At 37.7% G+C, this 19,584-nt stretch overlaps 1 protein-coding gene across 2 annotated transcripts; it reads right to left on the bottom strand.

Moving 5' to 3' along the window:
* Positions 1–1,118: 1,118 nt before the first annotated feature.
* LOC121318531 (cAMP-responsive element-binding protein-like 2) lies at positions 1,119–12,791 on the bottom strand. Of its 2 annotated transcripts, XM_041255293.1 has the most exons (5): positions 12,773–12,791; positions 12,538–12,601; positions 11,207–11,404; positions 6,872–7,019; positions 1,119–2,992 (listed from the first exon to the last, which is right to left on the bottom strand). In XM_041255293.1, coding segments are annotated over exons 2-5 (363 nt in total). In that variant the 5' UTR covers positions 12,553–12,601; positions 12,773–12,791; the 3' UTR covers positions 1,119–2,990. The 2 variants fall into 2 exon arrangements, with proteins under 2 accessions (XP_041111227.1, XP_041111226.1); XM_041255292.1 differs by lacking the exon at positions 12,773–12,791 and having other exon boundaries at positions 12,538–12,766.
* Positions 12,792–19,584: the final 6,793 nt, after the last annotated feature.

The following is a 19,584-nucleotide window of genomic DNA, read 5'->3' on the forward strand; positions in this document are numbered from 1 at the left end:
GGTTTTTATTTTGGTCTTTCCTATCAAAGAAAGGTCTTTGGTCTAAGACTAGGTGGTAGACAAGCAATGAGACAAAAGTGTTAATTTCAAACAAAGTTTAATGCTATGAACTGTAATATATAATTCTACAGTTTTTCTTTCCTCTAAACAGCAAAAAATATATATTTTCATAACATTTTTAAATGCTTGTAAAAATATAACATTTGCCACTTACAATATACTCTTAAATACATTTACATTCCATTGTAAAAAATATCATTTAAGGGACAGCTTATTCATTTACTTATTTAAAAAAAAAAATCCAAAAGAAGGTGACTTGTTCCTTTCTCCAGACTGGTATTAAGACTTCTTGACTATCCAGCATAGTCTGTGTAGAACAAAATCGATTTTTAAATGAATACATGCTACATACATGTTTTTTTTTTTTTTATTTAGTCTTTGCCAATGGTTTTTACCCCGGTTTTCTCCCCAATTTGGAATGCCCAATTATTGTTTTTTTTATCCCGGTTCACCACTGCAACCCCCCAGTGACTCGGGAAACGGAGGCTGAAACATGCGTCCCCCGAAACGTGTTTATGTCAATCCATCATTTTTCGCTGTGCAGATCCACAGCAGCCACCACACCTCTAGTGCCGGAGGTCAACACTGATCTGAATGGTTCCACTGTAGACCTGCAAGTGCCCTATCAGCCATAGACGTCTATGGTGTGCAGTGAACCATGGATTCCCCTTCCGACCTAATCTCTCCCTACCCGGGCCGCCCCCTGGAACCCCTGGTCACGGTCAGCAATGACTTTAGCCTCTGATCTCCAGGCTACAGGGCGCATCCTGCACTCCACGTGGAGCACCTTTATTGGATGCACCACTCGGGCAACATATACTTTTTATGTATTATTGAATTTAGTGCTCAGGAAGTGGAAGGGACAACGGCATTGGCTCAAGTCAGACGTCATGAGAGATTTCCCTTACAGCTCTGGAACCTCATCTCAGTTCTTCTGGTTCTCAAGTAGTGAAAAACCTACCATCACTTTTTGGATGGTGGTTGGTAGTTGGTGAATTGAACACTTTACTCTGGTAAAGATGGTGGGGGGGGGTGGGGGAGGGTGGGGGATGACTTTATTTCAGTGTTTATGGTTAAAGAGTTTTTAGAAAAACTAGAATAAGTTCCAAATGTATACCAAACTTTATTAAGTTTATCAAAAACATCTGACAACTTAAATAGATGTATGATATTCTGTGAACGGGGCACATCAATTCAAATAACATATGTACCATTCTTTTTTATGTGGATAAATCAGTTTAGCAGTGGTTCAATTTCAGCACTTTTGGGGCACCCAATACAGTAATCTGACCAGATACCCAGGATTATTTTAAGTAATTGTACACTCATGTGTAAATGGTTTGTAACGTTAATCTCCCAAAAAAATACTGGATCAGTTGGTCTTATAACAAAACTGCAAGATTGAAGAGCAACGGAACAACCACCATTCCCTTTATACACAACCCCCAAGAGGAAGCAATGAGGCTATTCTCTACACAGAAAAGGTCTTCTTTTACTCAGACGCAGACCACAGCTCTACTGTAATGGATCAAGGCATCAGGAAAGAATACAAAGCATAAAACAAGAGTCCTCTCTTTGATATAAAGTACAATCAATATAAAAATACATTTATGTTAACATAAATACAGTACTCAAAACGCTGAAAAGTGCATTAACATTTTACCATTAACCACACAAAAACAAAAAATGATACACACATTGACATCAAAATCAAAGTATTCTAAAGCCACAATATAAATGCATGTACTGGATCAAACAGCAAATACAGAGAATCCTACTCGTGCAATCCCGCCTGTTAAAAAAAGACTGTTCAAGCATTCCAAAACAACACGGCTTATTTTAGCCATGACTTATCAAATTATCTTGAATGGTCATTGTCTGACAATACAATAGTTACTATCAAAACACTTTTTCTTTGTGTGCTATCATTCAATGGTAGAACAATGACATTGCTAACATTTTCATATTTTAGCATACCAATGGTATCACACTGATATCAAATCAGTAGCAGGGTGCTACTGATCAGTTACTGGTGACGTCAATGAAATCAGATATGTTCGTTTGCAAGGGAAGTATTGTGTAACAATAGGTACCAGAAATTGTGGTCAAATCCTGCCCTCTACATAAATATACAGTCATTTGTGGGTTTATTTTTTTTTACTACAGCCCCAAACAGACCACACAAGAGAGTTAAACTGTTTTGGAATGCTTCAAACTTTTGAACAATATAATATAATCATAAGTGTTACCTTACTTATATTTTCAAAAGGCACAGCACCACCTATCCCCGTTAAAGAAATATTTCAAATTGCTACTGTTTGAACTAAGACAGCAACGTGGAGGTGTATTTTATTCAATAATATGAACCTAGCTGTTTACCATTTATATTAGATCAAGCTATCTTGTAGTAGTCAAAAGTTGACCAAATGATCTTGAGAGGAAAACTTCACAGGTACATGGGGAAAAGCTAACGGATCTGTAAGCAATGTGGTACATTCAGAAGAGCAGCTTTACACTCACTGCATGGGTCTACTTTAACGATCTAAAAAGCAGATGATAGTAACACCTCTTTTCACCTTGTTATTATTATTTAGTGAAAATGAAAGAAACAGCTAGTAATACAGAGGTGTCCATATTTAGATAGCTGGAGGGTACCTATGAATTACCAAAACCAGGCTCTTAAAACAGTAACAAATACTCCTTTTAAATCACATTCATTATAGCAGGACACAATAAATGACAACATTTCAAATTTCAGCAGCATTAAACTCATTACCATGCAATCTACTAAAGATAGTAGACATTGCATTATCCCATATATATATTTTTTTTTCTAATATAAAATATGGAAGCATGTTGCCTTTTTTTTTTAACCCACATACTGCATATGCAAGAATCTTTCTTCAATTCCTTTAAGAAAAACATCTTCCTTCTGAAAAATAAAGTATAAACAATTACATATTGGTATACAATTCAATTACATATTGGTATAAAATTTAATTATATATTGGAATACAATTCAATTATCTTGTGTTTCAGGTTTGAGAAATGAACAGAAATTAAACAGAACATGATAAAAAAATATGGCTGCTTCTAGGAGAAACAACTTTTATTATTTCTCTACAAAATATTAGATGTGCTGTTTACAGTATAATAATATAATTTAAAACTAATAATACATCACTTATTTTATGGGTTTCTTGTTTATTTGCCAGTTGGCCCCCAGAATCCAAAGGTTTGTCTTGTTCTGAGTAGCCAGCCTAGGTAACCTTATTTTTACTATTTAAACCGCTATGATTACATTTTAGCAGTTTGCAGTTCTACACAAAACAAATATGCATTTGATTATAAAACCTACAGAAACAAACACACAGTGCACAATAATGTCAGAAACAGATATCAGAATATGTAGGTTTCAGAAATCAAGATTTTTTAAAACATGTCTCACAAATAAACTCAATACACTGAACAGTACCTCTTGCACAAAACCCTTATTAAAAGGTATTTTTGACTTGTTTACATATGGTTTGACATTTTTGCTATTCAAACTGTTAGCACATTTTAGTGGTTGGCATTTCTACATTATAAATACAAAACAGAAATAAATACTTAGGATGACGCCACAGATTATTTACAGGACTAACAGTGACGTTTTTAAACTAGATGATTCTAAACTAGACTAAAAGACGGTATCTTTTTAGTTATTTTTTATGTTAAATACAGAAAAGCTGCAGCACGGAGCAGTGCTTTGCAGCAGAATACTCTCACCAGTCTAAAACTGAAGGATGAAATTTCTTTAGATTTTCTTTTACATATCCCAGAGTACACAGGAAGACATGTTTCACTAATAATAATAATAATAATGGATTCATAATGATAGTACAAATCAACGGATGTGTATTATTATTGTTGTTAATAATATACACTTGTACAATTTCTATTTTCATTGGAAAACATTTACCAGCCATATCAAGGAGGTGTGGATTGCTCCTCTGTGCCAAAGTTTAGTTGAATTTCAATATGTATGATCTTGTTCGTGGAGAGGCTGGTGCTTCATCAATATTAAACTAAACATAAGTCTTCTTTAAAGAGTTGCATAATTCTGTTAAGTCTTTGCCATCCCATGTGTGTTTGTGTATGTGTATCTGTGGTTGGCTCAGCAACTGGCAGGATTTGATTATTTGATTGTGGTGTGAGTAATTTCACATGTCGTTTGTCTTTAGTATGGTGATTAAGAAGTACCTTTTTGCCATTGCTTCCATACTTCAGGGAGCTGTTACACAAAAATAATGCAAAAACACTGTTCAGGAATGTCGATTTTCGTACCTACTGTCCATGCGGCCTATTTAGCAAATGCCGATGCCATTTGTTTTTCACATCTCTATCTATTAGGTGTGTGTGTCATCTCTGTTAATGGCATGTCAACACTTTGTTTCAGCAAAATTACAAGTAGAGGCCACTTAGACAGCAATGCAGTCAACGAACATGCAGGTATTGAATGAGACTGAATAGTAATGAAAATTACGTTCACCACCTAGTGGCGCATTATTAAAATACAAATACACTGGTTTAACAAGCCCCAATACGAGAGAGCTCAGGAGAAGACTTTCTATTGACATCTATTGAGGTTTTTCATGTGAGGTCATTACAGCTCAGCGCGGCCATACTGGCATTCAAAAAACGTTGGCAGGCAGACAAGTTAACTAAGCGCGGTCAATAAACTTTCGATTTTGCAATGTCACATGTGTGTTGTGCTTTTGGGTGCACCAACAGAGGACAACTTTGCTGGCTCAGCAGACAGTAGGGCAAAGTGGATTTCAGCCACTACAAGGCAGCAAAAAATGGATCCTCATAACCATCGAAGAAGACACATTGGTCTCCATCTCAGTACACATGTTTGTCTAGTGAACACTTAATAAAAAGGTTAGTATCAGCAATAGATTAAAACTTTAACTACTTTTATCGCTGTCTTTCAGGACAGTAAAAAGCACCGGGGGTGCACAGTAGGGGTCATAGAATTCCAAGTACTTGGCACATGCCATTATATCTTTAGAATTCTTGTGACTGAAGGGGAGACATGTGCTCTGTGGTTACAAATACATTACATTTTGGTGTGGAAGACATTGGTTTTGCATTAGCTGCCAGGGTTGTTATGACCGGCAGTTTGTCAGCGTAGCATGCTGGGGTGACGTGACTGCAAAGCCTCAGTGGAGCAGTGACGGATTCAGCTGCTTTGAGATTATTTTAATCGCTCTTTGAAAATATAAAAAACCTGTGAAATCCATTTTACTCTTGCCCATGATGAAAAACATAACCCGGGGTAATGATGACATACCATAACCTATATAAAAATATTCACTATTCTGAATGCAGTACCAGAGACGGTGCATGCGCAGAAAACACAGATGAGCATTTCACATAGTACTAGAGTAAACGGGTGCAATAATATAACTTAGATTAATTAACTTGGATGTTAGTAAAGAGGTGGAGATGAGAATATTGCTAACAGAATATCCAGTAAGTGTGCGCATGCCTCAGACTCGTCCATTCTGTTGTCGTAGTGATCCACTTGTCCACACTTGACCTGTTCCAATTATAACGATACGACGGTGGTAACAACTCCAGTGTGAACAGACGTTGCGATATTGTCACGCAGCGATACCAGCACCGCTACAGATAAGGTTTTGGGTCTGGGAGTAACTTACTCTCAAATTTTAACATTAAGAGAGTAAAATGCAAATTACCTTGAAGTCATGAGTAATCTCCAGAAATACTGTACAATCTTTAATGGTAAAGGCTTAGGCATTAAAAAAAGAGCTTTCCATTTCAACTGTAATGTTACTTTTAACTACTGTACAACCACACGTGTGTTCTACAAAGTTCTTCACCGGCTTAACACACTTTTTTTGAGGTATCAAGCGGATATTACGTTACTTATATTTTAACATTAAATTCTTAAACTCAGTGAACATGTTAACACTTCAATATAAGCCATACAGATAAATACAATAAGAAAATGCATTAATAAGTTATAAAACAGTTTGTTTACTATTATAGGCGCCTTTTTTCAGCATTTGCCTCCGACGACGGTTCCAGTTAGATCTGTAGCTGGACTGGGGTATTTATGCTTCAACCTGTGTTGCTTTGAAGTTGTCTTACTCTTACTATGATTGGCTGCAAAGACAACAGGGCTAGCCACAGATTGGATAATGTTGGTTGGGTTGTTTTTTCTTGTGTCAGTTTTCTAGTAAATGAAGAGGTATTCTGGGAGATGTAGCTGTTAGTAGAAGTTTTAGGGGAGGTGAGAGGGGAGACAGACAAGCTGTGCAGCAAAATTGCTATGCATATTTTTCAGCATTAAATTTAGTATTTCAGATTTTTTTATACATAAAAACAGCAAGTGCGCAGCTCATCTGGACTGATGAATACCAGTATAAAAATGTAAGCTTGAACAGGGTGTAAGTTGGCTCATCTTTTTCTGCAATGATAACACGTTATTCCCTGTGTGGTCTGATGTACATGATAACTGCTGAAAAATGTCAAATAATGGTATTATACAGTTACAAATCAGACAAAAAAAATCCTACTGAGAAAACCGTTCTTCAATGGCACATTATCCTATGGTCACGATCCTGACATTTTTACGACAGTAAATTCCATTTATGAAACATCAGAAAAAATACTCGTTAAATGCAATTACTGCCAGGATGAAGCAGACTGTAATTTTTATGCATATGGCCCAGTGCATTTAAACACATATTCAACTGTGTAGCAAGTGAGATGGATTTACTCATGCAGAATAAATACTTACATGGACCATTGTTGTTTCCATTATTCTTTCCATTTTTGGGTGGCTTGCTTGTGCTTTGTGGTGCTTTGTTATGCTCGTCCCCTGTCAACAGTGCCTTGATTTCTGATGGGATCTTACCCTGATCCATTGCAGAGCACCACTGCTTGTACTGAAATAAAATCAGAGAATAAATTACTGATGTTCCATGGAGTGCATAAATTGCTTTTATGCATTTAACATACATATCTAAAACCGATAATTGCCAACTAGTTATTTCAGGCTGAAATGGTTTGCCCCAAAACCATACTGCATATGAGAAGAAAAAAAAAGTTTTGTTATACTCGGAACATACAAGTAATTTGGCTCATCTTTTTCTGCAATGATAACACATGTTATTCCCTGTGTGGTCTGATGTACATGATAATTATGATGAGTATCAGTACACCCCAATTAATGAGTATTTCTCTTTCCTTAGTTTTTTTAGAAATGTTTCATCACTGCAGTGAATTGTGGGATTATAGTCCCAGGCAAGGTGTTATCTCTGATTAAAGTTTTTTGCTTTTCATGCTGCTCACCTCACCTCACTCAAGTCGTGTGTAAAAATCTTCCTTAATATGGGTGAAAACACCACGTTGTGCGAGTCAGCATTCTCAGCAATCACTCTGATGAAGTCAAAGCACTGCTCGCATCTGCTGGACACAAACCCAGAAGCTGCATCGTGTAGAAGATGTGTTCTAGAAGATGTGTTCCGTCTGATAAATTCATGCCAGAATTAAAAAAACTTTGTTGACAGTGAAAGACTGTAAAGTTTCACACTGCATGGTGGTAGATTATTTGTTAAGTAGATGTCTGTTAAGTGAATACACATGTAAACATAAACGTATTAAAAGAACATATTATTCTGTTGTTTGTTGATTTTACCACTAACTGGTGTTGTCCCTGTTTGAATATCAGGGCCCAATTTTCATGAAGTTGCCAAGCAGTGGCGTCAGCGCAAAGTTCATTTGGACAAAATTTTTGAAGCTCAAAGAATAACTTTTTTTCTGCTGGAATGTAATTTTTTGAGCAATGCTTTGTGCCATCTTTTAGGGCTAGTGGCAATGGTTGACATAACTTTTGAGGCGAGATGTCATTAACATTTCATTATGAAGTGATTTTGATGCGGCGCAAAGCCGGCTCTAGGTGCTGTCTTTGAATTTTAAAAGAGACATCTCAGGCAGGCTTACTCTGAGCACAATCATCGGCGCTGGGAGTAGGAGGAAATGAGTCGTGGTGAAACATAGCAGGAACGTAAGTATATATAATTATAACCCTAGTTCACTGAAATAGAAATGTAACCATTACCTAATGGGTGTTTACCTCCTAAAGACCCCGAAACCTGAATATTCCATACCAAAGCTGCTAGGCTAAGCATGTGACGCAGTCATGCTCGCCCCCAAGGGTACTAAAGGACTGTGCTCACAGATCTCAGCATCATTTTCATTCAAGCCTGCTGCAATCATGGATGCAGTGACCTTTAAGGTTAACAGTTACATTTCTCCAACTTTTTGACCTGTGAACATAATACGCCAGGGCCCTCACTGGGCAGAGCGTATAGAGCTGCAGCTTTCTGTCAGACTGGAAAGGAGATGGATAGAAAGCCTCCAATTCCAGTCTGGTTGACATGCCGAGATTGTCTTCAGCAAAAGGGCAGGATTGGTTCGGAGCATAACCGTTGTCCTGGCCTCTAAAAATTAAGAAGGCTTTCGCTATGGAGAATGCATACATCTCACTCACCTGCTTTGCGGAGGTGTTAGCAAGCAAACAGCCTACTTTCAGCAATAAATATTTCAGCTCAGTTGAATGCATGGGCTCAAATGGAGGCTTCATGAGTGCATTGAGCACCACGTTTAACCTTCAGTGAGGAACAATGTCCTTCTACGCGGCCAAAGGTATGCCATAAGGTCCCGCGTGTAGGTCATGGTGTTTGGGCAGTCTCCACGGCAGGCCAATAAGGGGCTACTAGGAGCACCTTGGCCCGGTCCTGTCTGATTTTCTTCAGACAAAGCGGGAGCAAGACATGCGGTGGGAAGGCATACAGCAGTTGCCTCAGCCACTGGTGTGTCAAGGCATCTACCACCAGCGGGTCTCTGCCTCCTACTATGGTGAACCAGTGGGAACAGTGGGTTGATTCCTGGAAGGCAAAGAGATCTATTTCTGCTATCCCAAATCTCTCCCAAAAAAGGCTGACCACCTCGAGATGAGCCTCCACTCTGAGGCACTGGGAACTCTCTTGAGAGGAGGTCCTTCGCAGAGTCCATCACCCGGGGCAGATGTACTGCATACAGCGAGAGGAGGTTCTCATGTGCCCACAGCAAAAGCTTGCGGGCCATGTAATGGAGACTGGGCAACCTGAGGCTGCCCTGGTGGTTGATGTAAGCCACCGCTGGTGTGCTGCCTGTACGGACAAGCACAGGTCTACCTCGAACATTTAGCAAAAAATGCTGCAAGGCTGGGTAAACTGCCTGCAGTGCTAAAACATTCATGTGGATTCCCTGCCAAGAGGGTTTCCACACACCTTGTGCATCACTAACATACTTATTTTATCAACTTTATGTGTTTGCAATCACACTTAATTACTTTAGTTCCACACGGGAAATGTACTGAAAATATACTCAATGGTTCCTTGAAGAAGTGGAGAAACGAAAGTCTGCAGAAGAAACCTACAGTTCTTGTTCAGTTATTCACTTTGTTGCAACAGAGCTTCAAACCAAAGTTGGGGTTTCGCACACTGCATGTGTGTTTCTTCTAAGTTGAATGCTTCACCCAAATGCTGACACAGTCTCTCAATATGCTGCTGTTTCATGACTGAAAACAGGTGCTTGTTTCAAAGCCTGGAATGGTTCTTCTTTTGACGCATAGATAAACTGACTCGCAGACATCTCTTTTTCCTATAAGCAGGTGTCCTTAACATGGAACTTTCTTTATTGCAGGGTACAGAATCTTCTTGCCGTCCAGAGATATAAAGCGTCCAACCAACTCTTACTGAGCTAAGTAGGTTCGAACTAATTCAAATTCTGATTGCCAGTTACCAGTTTATATTGGAATTTCGAAGAAAGATATTAACCTATAACTGTCTTATATGTGTTGGACAATGGATTTCCTCATCCTGCCGGGGATGAATAAATTGTCTAAATTATCCATCTTTCTCCTGTCCCCAACTTCCTTTTTCTCCATAAATCCTGGTCGGACTGCACTGATTAATTTGCAATAATGTGGAGGCCCCTTTGTACTGTGTTCAGTTAAAGTTCACTAGGCAAGAGCTTAATACTCTCCTTTGTGCTGTGTGCACAAAAATTGCTTCAGTCAAAAGTTCAGCACTTTTTCTTGTGTGCTGGGTGCTCAAAAATTAATCCAACAAATTAGTCCAGACATATCTTTATATCAAAAACAGTTATTAACTCAAGGCAACTGTTCTTACACTTTAGACAGTGATGTGACATTATCAACCATTAGTCACAGTTCAACACAAGCTAAAAAACACTGCTGTTGAAGCACTCCTGCAGAGGGCGCATGTGCAGGAGACCCAAAGAAAGAGTCTGGAAAGCTGTTGCCATCAAGCCCATAAGTTTCTGGAACATTACTACCGTGACCGACAGAGTGGACAGCATGGACCTGGAGTCTAACACACACCTAGATAGGAGGCTGTCTAAGAAGGCATGAGGTGGCTCTCCGCGTGATTCACCGGAAGGCCCAACTGCTGGAGGTGGCAGGTAACCAGCTCTGTGTGGGCCTCTGCCTGTGCAGGAGACTGGGCAGAATTGAACCCGTCGTCCAGATATTTGAGCACAGGGAGCTAGAGAGAAGCCAAATGGCAAGACAGGGAACTTGGACGCTGTTCCTTGAAAGGTGAACCACACCACACCTCCAGATGGCTCTATAAAAAGGGGCCCTGGGCCTGTGGCAGCAAACTCCTAGGGCTTCTATATCAAAGCCCCCACGCTGAATAGCCACGGGCTGGTTCTACAATGACATTGCGCTTTCCCCTGTGTTATCAAAATCGGGTCCCAGGTTTGCATTACATAAACAACTTTTTTTTTTTTTTACAATGTTAAAGTGCATTTATCTGTATTGTGCAAGTTTATGTATGATGTTTTCTACTAACATTAGTGCATGTGGCTAGTCAGTGATTTCAACTGGACAACACTGGTGCAGTTTAAACCAATACACACTGCTAATACCCTGCAGTACCATGGAACTATATAAAGACCACTATGTAATATGTCTTCCAAATGCATTCTGTCCAAATTAATTCTGGTAAAGCAGTCACACTGGTAGTAGTATCCCACTATTTTCTTTTCTGTAAAAGGAACTTACCATTTCCAGCTCTTCTCGAAGTGCGCAGATAGCTCTCTCTCTGCTGGAGACCAGTTCCTCCAGGTACTGGTAGCGTAGCTTCTTCCTTGCCCTGCATTCCCGTGCACTCTGACGACTCCTCTCTAATTTCGCCTTTAGGTCGATTTTGGCTGGTTTACGACCTCGCTTTCCTGGCTTCTTCACTTTGCCTCCCACCATCTGAAAGAAATTAGTCACAAACAATATTGTTGTCTTGTACACTTCTGGTTGATGTGATGAAAAATATAATGCTGACAGATATGATGAAAAATGAAAGAGTGTGTGTGTATGTATGTATGTATGTGTATGTGTATGTGTGTGTGTGTGTATATATATATATATATATATATATATATATATATATATATATATATATATACACACACACACACACACACACACACACACACACACACATATTCTTCAATAGGTTTTGATGGGGTACCAAGTTTATTTTATAGCAATACAGGGCAAATTATACTTTTGTTTTCCATCTAATTCAGAATAAATTTTAAAAAAGTACCAATAAATACCAATTAAAATTTTGTAAGACTATTTCGAAAGAAATATTCTACTTGGATTTTAATTTTTTGAAGCAGTGCCTGTGCACAGCTCAGCACCATAGTTAATAGTGAACACAAAATAAGTCGTCTTTGCGTTCTTTTCGTTTTAATGAGGAGATTTATTTATTTATTTATTTATTTAAAATCTTCATTTGTTAGTTAAAACGTAACCCTTTTGTATCCATATTTGGCTCATGCTATAATATTCCAAGTCTAATGTAACTGACATTGTGTTGTGTCAATTTTACAATGTGGATAGTACGTACTGTATAGTCTGATTAATATTACACTTACGCGTTTTTCTACCTCACTAGAATAAACATTAATATTTTTTTATAATGCATTTAGCTAAGTGATTCCCCAATAATTGCACTTTTGACCTAAGGAAGAAGATATTTTGGGACGCAGGTTCCACTGCGGAATAAATTAGCCTTACAAATAAGTTATATCAAAGCTAGAACTGCATTTAATGTACAAGTACATATACTAATAATTATATCTAAATAAAAGTCACTTGAAACCAGAAACGTATGGTTTATATTAGCGCCAGGACACTTAAACTCAAGCAGCGGACACTATGTGTACTTTCCATAAGAACGCCTTGCTATACCATATTCAAATTGTACTGTAATATACCTGTGACTCGTCTAATATAATAATAGCGTTAGTGTACAGCACCTACACTACTAGCAGCAGTCTACGTGGAATGTCAGTTTAATGTAAGTTCTAAAGTAAATACATTCTTCTTACCTTGTTGTCATCCATTTTGGAGCCCAGTTTCAATTCTTATCTAAACCAGGCCAGGCAGCGAATTCTAATTTAGTCAACAGCAAAAATGTTAAATATATTTTTAATAGTAACAAAAAAAACTGACCACACAGAGACTAGCGATGTAGTATGTGTAAAATATGATTAGATCAGAGATCCGCACAGCGTAAAAAGGTTGAATATTCTTACAGAAAAACAACAATCCTTCATTGTTTACCTCTCTTCACCTGCTTCCTGTTATGATTCCTCCGAAGCAGCTGATCTACGTTTGGGACGCTGGGATTTGTAGTTCTTCCAAATGTGTTTTCCTGTTTAAAACGTCACTGAAAAACTGCATCCCCCAGACATCCCTGCAAAGAAAAAGCTCCCTGCATGTCCTACATGGGTGCGCTGTGTGGAAGATGGGGTTTGTAGTTCTCTTGCGAACTGGTGGGAACTATCGAAAGGCGTAAAAAAAATGATTTAAAAAATAGTGAAATGTCGTTTCTTCCAAATGAAAGGGAATATATTCAACATTTTCAAATATGTATAATATATTTTTTAATGTATCAATTGTAAAATAGTTACATAATTAAACAATTCATTAAAAATACATTTGTAATACCTGTATTAGAGATTACTAAATTAATTTAATACAAAAATACACGTCTGTTAATATTAATAAATAGCCAGTGCCAAAAGGAAATGTATTCATTTTTAGAACAATGAATAATACTGTAATGGTGCTAACGTTTATAAGACCGTTATGGGTTCTTTACCTGAAGCGACAGAGGCAGACACTGAAGCTCCTTTAAAGGCTGTTTCATAATGCAAGCACTGCCAGACATAAGTGGTACAAAACTACTTTCACTCACTCATGTATGCTGACAACCCATTCCCCCTCTTGCAGTGGGGGTGTTGTGGGATGCAGATCGAGGGAGGTTATGGCCCTCACTGGCTCTTCTGGTGGATGGGACACCCTGGGTGAAAACATGACATTGTTAACTGCTTCTGGGAGGGACCGGGTTCACATTGGTCCTCCGCCTCCTGGTCCCTGGTCAGTCGCAGGCAGCTCTGACCGATTTATTGGGTCTTCTTGGCCAGGTCGAGGGTGGCCCCCACCTCAGCCAGAAGATCCAGCCCCAGGATACAACAGCCTTGGATCGGACAGCCAGAATTCATGTTATACCCTGTGACTCCCGAGCTGGACCTAAGAGGCAGTGTCCGAGCATGGGGGTGACATGGGGTTTTTTTTGTTTATTTTTATTTTTTTATCATAGGATGCAATACAATATACTGTAGTTGTGCAAACATTTTAATATTCTGCATATTTTTCCTTTTTTGTTACACATTTCATGCATCAATATCGGCACTATACTCTTGAACAGTAATTCTCACAACTGATATTGTCTTTGTCTTTATGGTGTCTATTATGAATGTGTGTAATGAATATATTGTATAGGTGTTTTCGTATTTTGGACTGCAGTGAAGTTCAACGGACGGTCAACTTGTTGATTAGCTTCAAAAAGTGAAGGATCCTGAAAAGGTCTAGAAGGAGGGTCATTTGATTTGGTGTCAAATTTTGATGACTCACTTCAGTCACGTTTATGACATAATCTCATGTGAGGGGAGTCAGGTGTTGTTTTAGAAGATTCAGACCTAGAAATAAAATCAAGGATTATATTTTCTAGGTTTCATAGTTGTGTAGGAGTGAACAAATGTGTATCTCATATCCTTATGCACTACAGAGATAACATGAACATAAATAAAGAAGATAGCTGCTTCTGCATCCAGCGCTCAAAGAATATCATGAACATGTGGAGAGCTTTTTGAGATGTTATAGTAACAGAATAATGACTTGGATTGCATTATTGAGGAGTTTGGTGATAAAACAAGTGATCAGGAGAGGATTTATTAGTATGCACATCTAAAAAAGGTGTGTGGAAAATACAGCAAACAAGGGGTGGGGGTTGGCTGGAGATGCAGTACTGAGTGTCCTGTTGCAATTCAATGCGTTTTAAACCTGTTTTATTCTGAAAAAAATAAATTAAACTGCATGTAAAATAAACAACAGCATGTATGAAAATACATTGGAATAAATAGACTACAAAGGGTTAAAAGGCACTGCATGGCAAAAGGACTTCAGTACTGCATCTCCAGGCAAGCCCCACCCCTTGTTCGCTGTATTTTCCACATACCTCTTTATAGAAATGCATACTGATTTTCCTCCCCCTCCTCCTCCTCCTCTTCCTCCTCCTCCTCCTCCTCCTCCTCCTCTTCTGTTGATGTTACACTTTCCATGTCTTCCCAAAACAAAGCCATATTTTCTTTTTATTAGGTAAGAGCAACAGTGGTGGAAGGAGGGTATTTGGGGGGGGGGGTTCACAATTATCAATCTCTGTTTGGATGTGTTTAACAGTTTTCAGTTTGATTGTTTTATAGGGTCTTTAAATCTTTGAATTAAACAAATCAGTACAGAAATGGTACTTGAAAAATGTTATCAATTTCCAAAATCTTCATTTTCAATATTCTGTTATGTGTTTGTTTAAGCATGAATGTTTATCTTACATAACATATTTAATAGTTACTTTAATGTTAAATATACTTATGGATCTAAGTTAACTTTTTATATAAAGTATTGTCACCTGTTCTGAATTCCTTTTTTTCACACATACACAGGCACGTTTTCAGGTTTCAGTGCCATGGGATCTGATAGGGACCGATTTAATTGGACCTTTACAGATACCAAAAAAGTGCAAATGTATATAATGACTGTTACTGATTACTTTACAAAGTGGGTGGAAGCCTATGCCCTAAGTAACAAATGCAAAAAAAAGTAGCAGAGTCTATCTGTGTACTCATATATCAGTATGGTTGCTGACAAAGATTCCTTTCCAACCAAGGAAGAGGACTCGTAAATATGGTATGAGTCAAAAAGTTCTTGATTTGCACTCATCAGATAAACCTTAATTTATTACATGGACGCTTATAGCCACACCACTAGATTACAAGTATTTTTTTTCTTTAACTTTTAATTTGTTATCGATCAACAACAACCTATGCCAATTGCTAGGCATAAAGCACAGGTCACAGCAGCATATCATCCACAGACAAATGGACTTGGATATAAGCTAATCATAATATTATTGTGCAATACACCTTTTAGCCAAATCCTAGAGAAATATGTTATTTGTATTTTGTTTTGTTTATGTTGCTACTCATACAAAATCATTAGAAATAGATTAGTTTGGTACGTAAAAGTATATTTTACAATCATTCAGTTTATGTTTCACTGTGGTAAAAAAATGTAATGTCTCTTGTCTGTTTCATATGACATTTAATGATGTTTTCAAATAAGCCATGCAGACTAAATTATAAATATCCATAGAAATATGACATCCAATCAACCTCATTAATTATAAAGTGTACCACAAATAAAAATGTCGATCTTATCTTCATTAGGGCTCTAACCAAACTGGCCAATGACAGGCAGAATGACGGATATTTATTTGCCTGTGACACTATATTCTTTGCGCTCAAAAACTCAAAGGAGCACAAAATTTACCTCTTGTTACTTACTGTATTAAGAGAGGCATGTTTCCCCAGTGAAGTTCCACATGATTTATCGAATTTTAAACAGAATTTAGAATAAAATAATGTGCAGCGGTACTGGAAATATTTACCCAAATTTAAGATGCACTATTATAAGTTATGTTTTGTTGTTTATTGTAGATCTTTGTGCTATAAACTACTGATCTAGTCATTGTAAAGTTAAAAAAGATATGTACCAGTATTGGCTTAAGGTGGAAAACCACTGTAGGCATGTTTGATATTTCCCATATCTGAAAATTGTTTACAGTACATGAAAACTCAATTTTAAATTTGATTTAACTATTTTACAACTTTTTCAACTTTTATTTATTGTAGTAAACTCTATTAATTATAATAAATTTAACAGTGTTTGGCTCCCACAAACGTTGCCTGGGGATGCCAGTTCGCCATCGTCCAGGGATTTGTTATGTTCACCAGCTGCAGTTTCAACATAGCCCCGACCACCACCTCTCAGCCTGGCCTTTGGGGGTTGGATCTCTCGACCTGGACTCCAAGACGCCCAACCCTATCAGACACACAGACAGGGATTCATAATGGGACTCATAAAGGGGCCCACAAGGTACTAACTACATTTTAAGTAAGCTTTATGCATGCATGGAAATGTTAGTTACTGTTACCAATATTTGGAGAGCTAAAAACCATTTTCAAATAATGCATCCTTTAAATAATTTGAAATTAAATTGTCAAAAAATGTAAAGGAGCTCAAGCCACTAAAGGCAACACCAGTTTAAAAGCAGAATGAAAATGTTAATATTTTAAGCTACACACCCTATAATATATTCCATTTTATAAATATCTTTAAAGCCACATGCCCTAGAATACATAACAATACTTAAAGCAATACACACTGGAATACACATCACTTCATAAGTAGAATGAAATCAACCTAAATATTAAATCCATCTCACTAGAATACACAACACCATAACATGTACTTCATTATGTATAAAGTCTAAAATTCTACAATAAACAGAAGTAAAAACAGCAAGATCACAAAATCACACTTACAAATTCCAAAGTCTCTAATAATCCTTTATAAAGTTCACGGCAACAGTCTTCAGCTGGATTTTAGAAAACTCACCGACACACTGTAGTCCTTGATGTTTAGTGTTAAAGTGATTTCTTTGGTGGGTCTTTATCGAGGCCTTCATTAGCAACGGCAACATAGAAGCTTGCACTAGCTATAGATTCCTGGACAGTTCTATTTTCTTTTCATGAGATACTTTTTCATTGGAGGAGGATATCCATGTACTGAAGCCGGCCAAACTTCTTTTCTTTAACACAACCTGTGAGCTCTGTGTCTGCCAAGGCAACCGGATGATGCAGAACTCCCAGTGCATGTTCAAGAACATTTTCAGTTAAATTTCAATATGGGTTCACTGCCATAATTTACGATATCTCAACACAGAAACTGACGAATTCTTTGTCACAGGTGCGCCTCACATTTGATGTTAAACGATAGCGTGGGGGGCCAACAATGTTTCAGAGGGCGCCAGGCACCACTGCCCCCCCCCCCAGTTCCGGCCCTGTTATGAAATAGAGGTCTTTATGTAATATGACAACTCACAGAAAACTGATAGATAAGCATATCACCACACTTCCTCAAGCCAATATGAATGACATTACTTGCCCAATGTATGAATAGAAATGAATGATGAATTAGTCGAAGCATAAAATGAACTTCAAGTTTCCACTGTGAAAAAAAAAATCTACCAGAGCCAGATTCCAGGAAGGGTCACGTAAGTATGTCTGAGCTAGTAAACAAGGCACAGCAGCACAAAGAGGGGCATTGAGAAATGTCATTGGTATCTTGAATCAAGCATCTGGCACCCGAACAACAGTCTCTTATTGTTATCTGTACAGCATAGGCGCAAGAGGTAGGGAAGCAGTGGGAGGGTCATGTGAAATTCATGAAAAACTTCAGGCACTAAATATGAGAGTCCTAGTAAGATTTTCTTTTCTTTTTTATTCTTAAATGAACACCCTTGTGCTGTAATGCTTTCTTTCATTCCTCAAAGGGTTGGGCTCAGTCTTATGTTTTGTTTCAAACACATACTTTTGCTCGTGAGCCTACGCCTGCAACTATGCCTTCTGCATACCTTCTGAAGCCTCTAAGTGGACACATGCAGGGAACTGATATCTGGGGAATATGTTTAGATCAAAGGAGGGCTGATGTTACTGTGTGAGACAGTCTTTTTGAAGGTCAAATAAGTCAGTGGTAAAGCCCACTGATCAAGGTTGGTTTGTGCCCTTGAACAGAACTCCCAGACTGAGATACTTCAGTTTAGTGTTTTCTTGCCCACTTTTATTAAAAACAAAACAAACACAGGATCAAACACTTTATTTACACTGTTTAGGCTTGGCATGCACCATCCCTGAACCATCCTCCCAAAATAATCATTCATTTGTTTTTTTATAGAGAGTGGCCAGGGGTTAATTGACATCAATAATTCAATTTCCACCTTGCCACATTTCACACATTTCCCAGTGTGCAGAGCCTCTGCTCTGTTACATCAGGTAACTGCATAAAACTTTTTAAGATAAAATAAGGGTCTCTTACAGAAATATTGCAATATATTGGATAAAGTAGTACCATATATCTTAAAATATATTGTAAACAAATACTGCGAGATAATATATTGTAAAATGCTTTCTAGCCATATATTTAAGATAAATATGAAATACACGGGAACAGATAATATAATTAATTAAATATACTGATCTATACAATGAAAGTCACAGTATGTATTTCATTGATTATATTTCACACTACTTTTTCAATACTTCTAAAATTATAAATACAATTATAAATCCTTATATTTTCAATATAACCAAACATTATTAAAAATATAATGGTAAATATATTGCATATTCTGTAGTACTAATGTCTAATTGTTGAATTTTTTTATATTAAAATGCATAGAGTACACAAAGATGGTTTAGAAATCTATCACCAAAGCCTTAAATAAACAGTGATAAAAATCTCTACTCAACAATTTTAATTTCATTCAGTGTAATATACACGCACTACAATGACAAATACACTATACAACTATACAGTGCTTTCAAAATAGACATGCATGGCAGGCTAATGAAAACAAACAAGGATAAGAACACAATATTATGAGTACACTGTACTCAGCGCAGCTGCAAGGTAAGCAGTTGAGGGAGGATGTTTACTCCTCAGGATAACGAACAATGAACTGATAAAGTGGGGCAACTTGACTTTGTGCAGCAGGGATGGATGTTCTCTGTCTGAAACACTGCTGACACAAAGAGAAAGTAACGTAGCAAAAACAAGGTTATCTTCACACACACAATTAGGCGAGATATATAACACAGGCATTTGAGAGTGCATCTGGGATGCATACCAAGATCCTCTTCGAACACACACCCGCGCCGTATCCATTGCCTTTACAGAACTTGGTAACTAATCAC

Source organism: Polyodon spathula, chromosome 7 (assembly GCF_017654505.1).
Source record: "Polyodon spathula isolate WHYD16114869_AA chromosome 7, ASM1765450v1, whole genome shotgun sequence".
Classification (NCBI taxonomy): Eukaryota; Metazoa; Chordata; class Actinopteri; order Acipenseriformes; family Polyodontidae; genus Polyodon; species Polyodon spathula.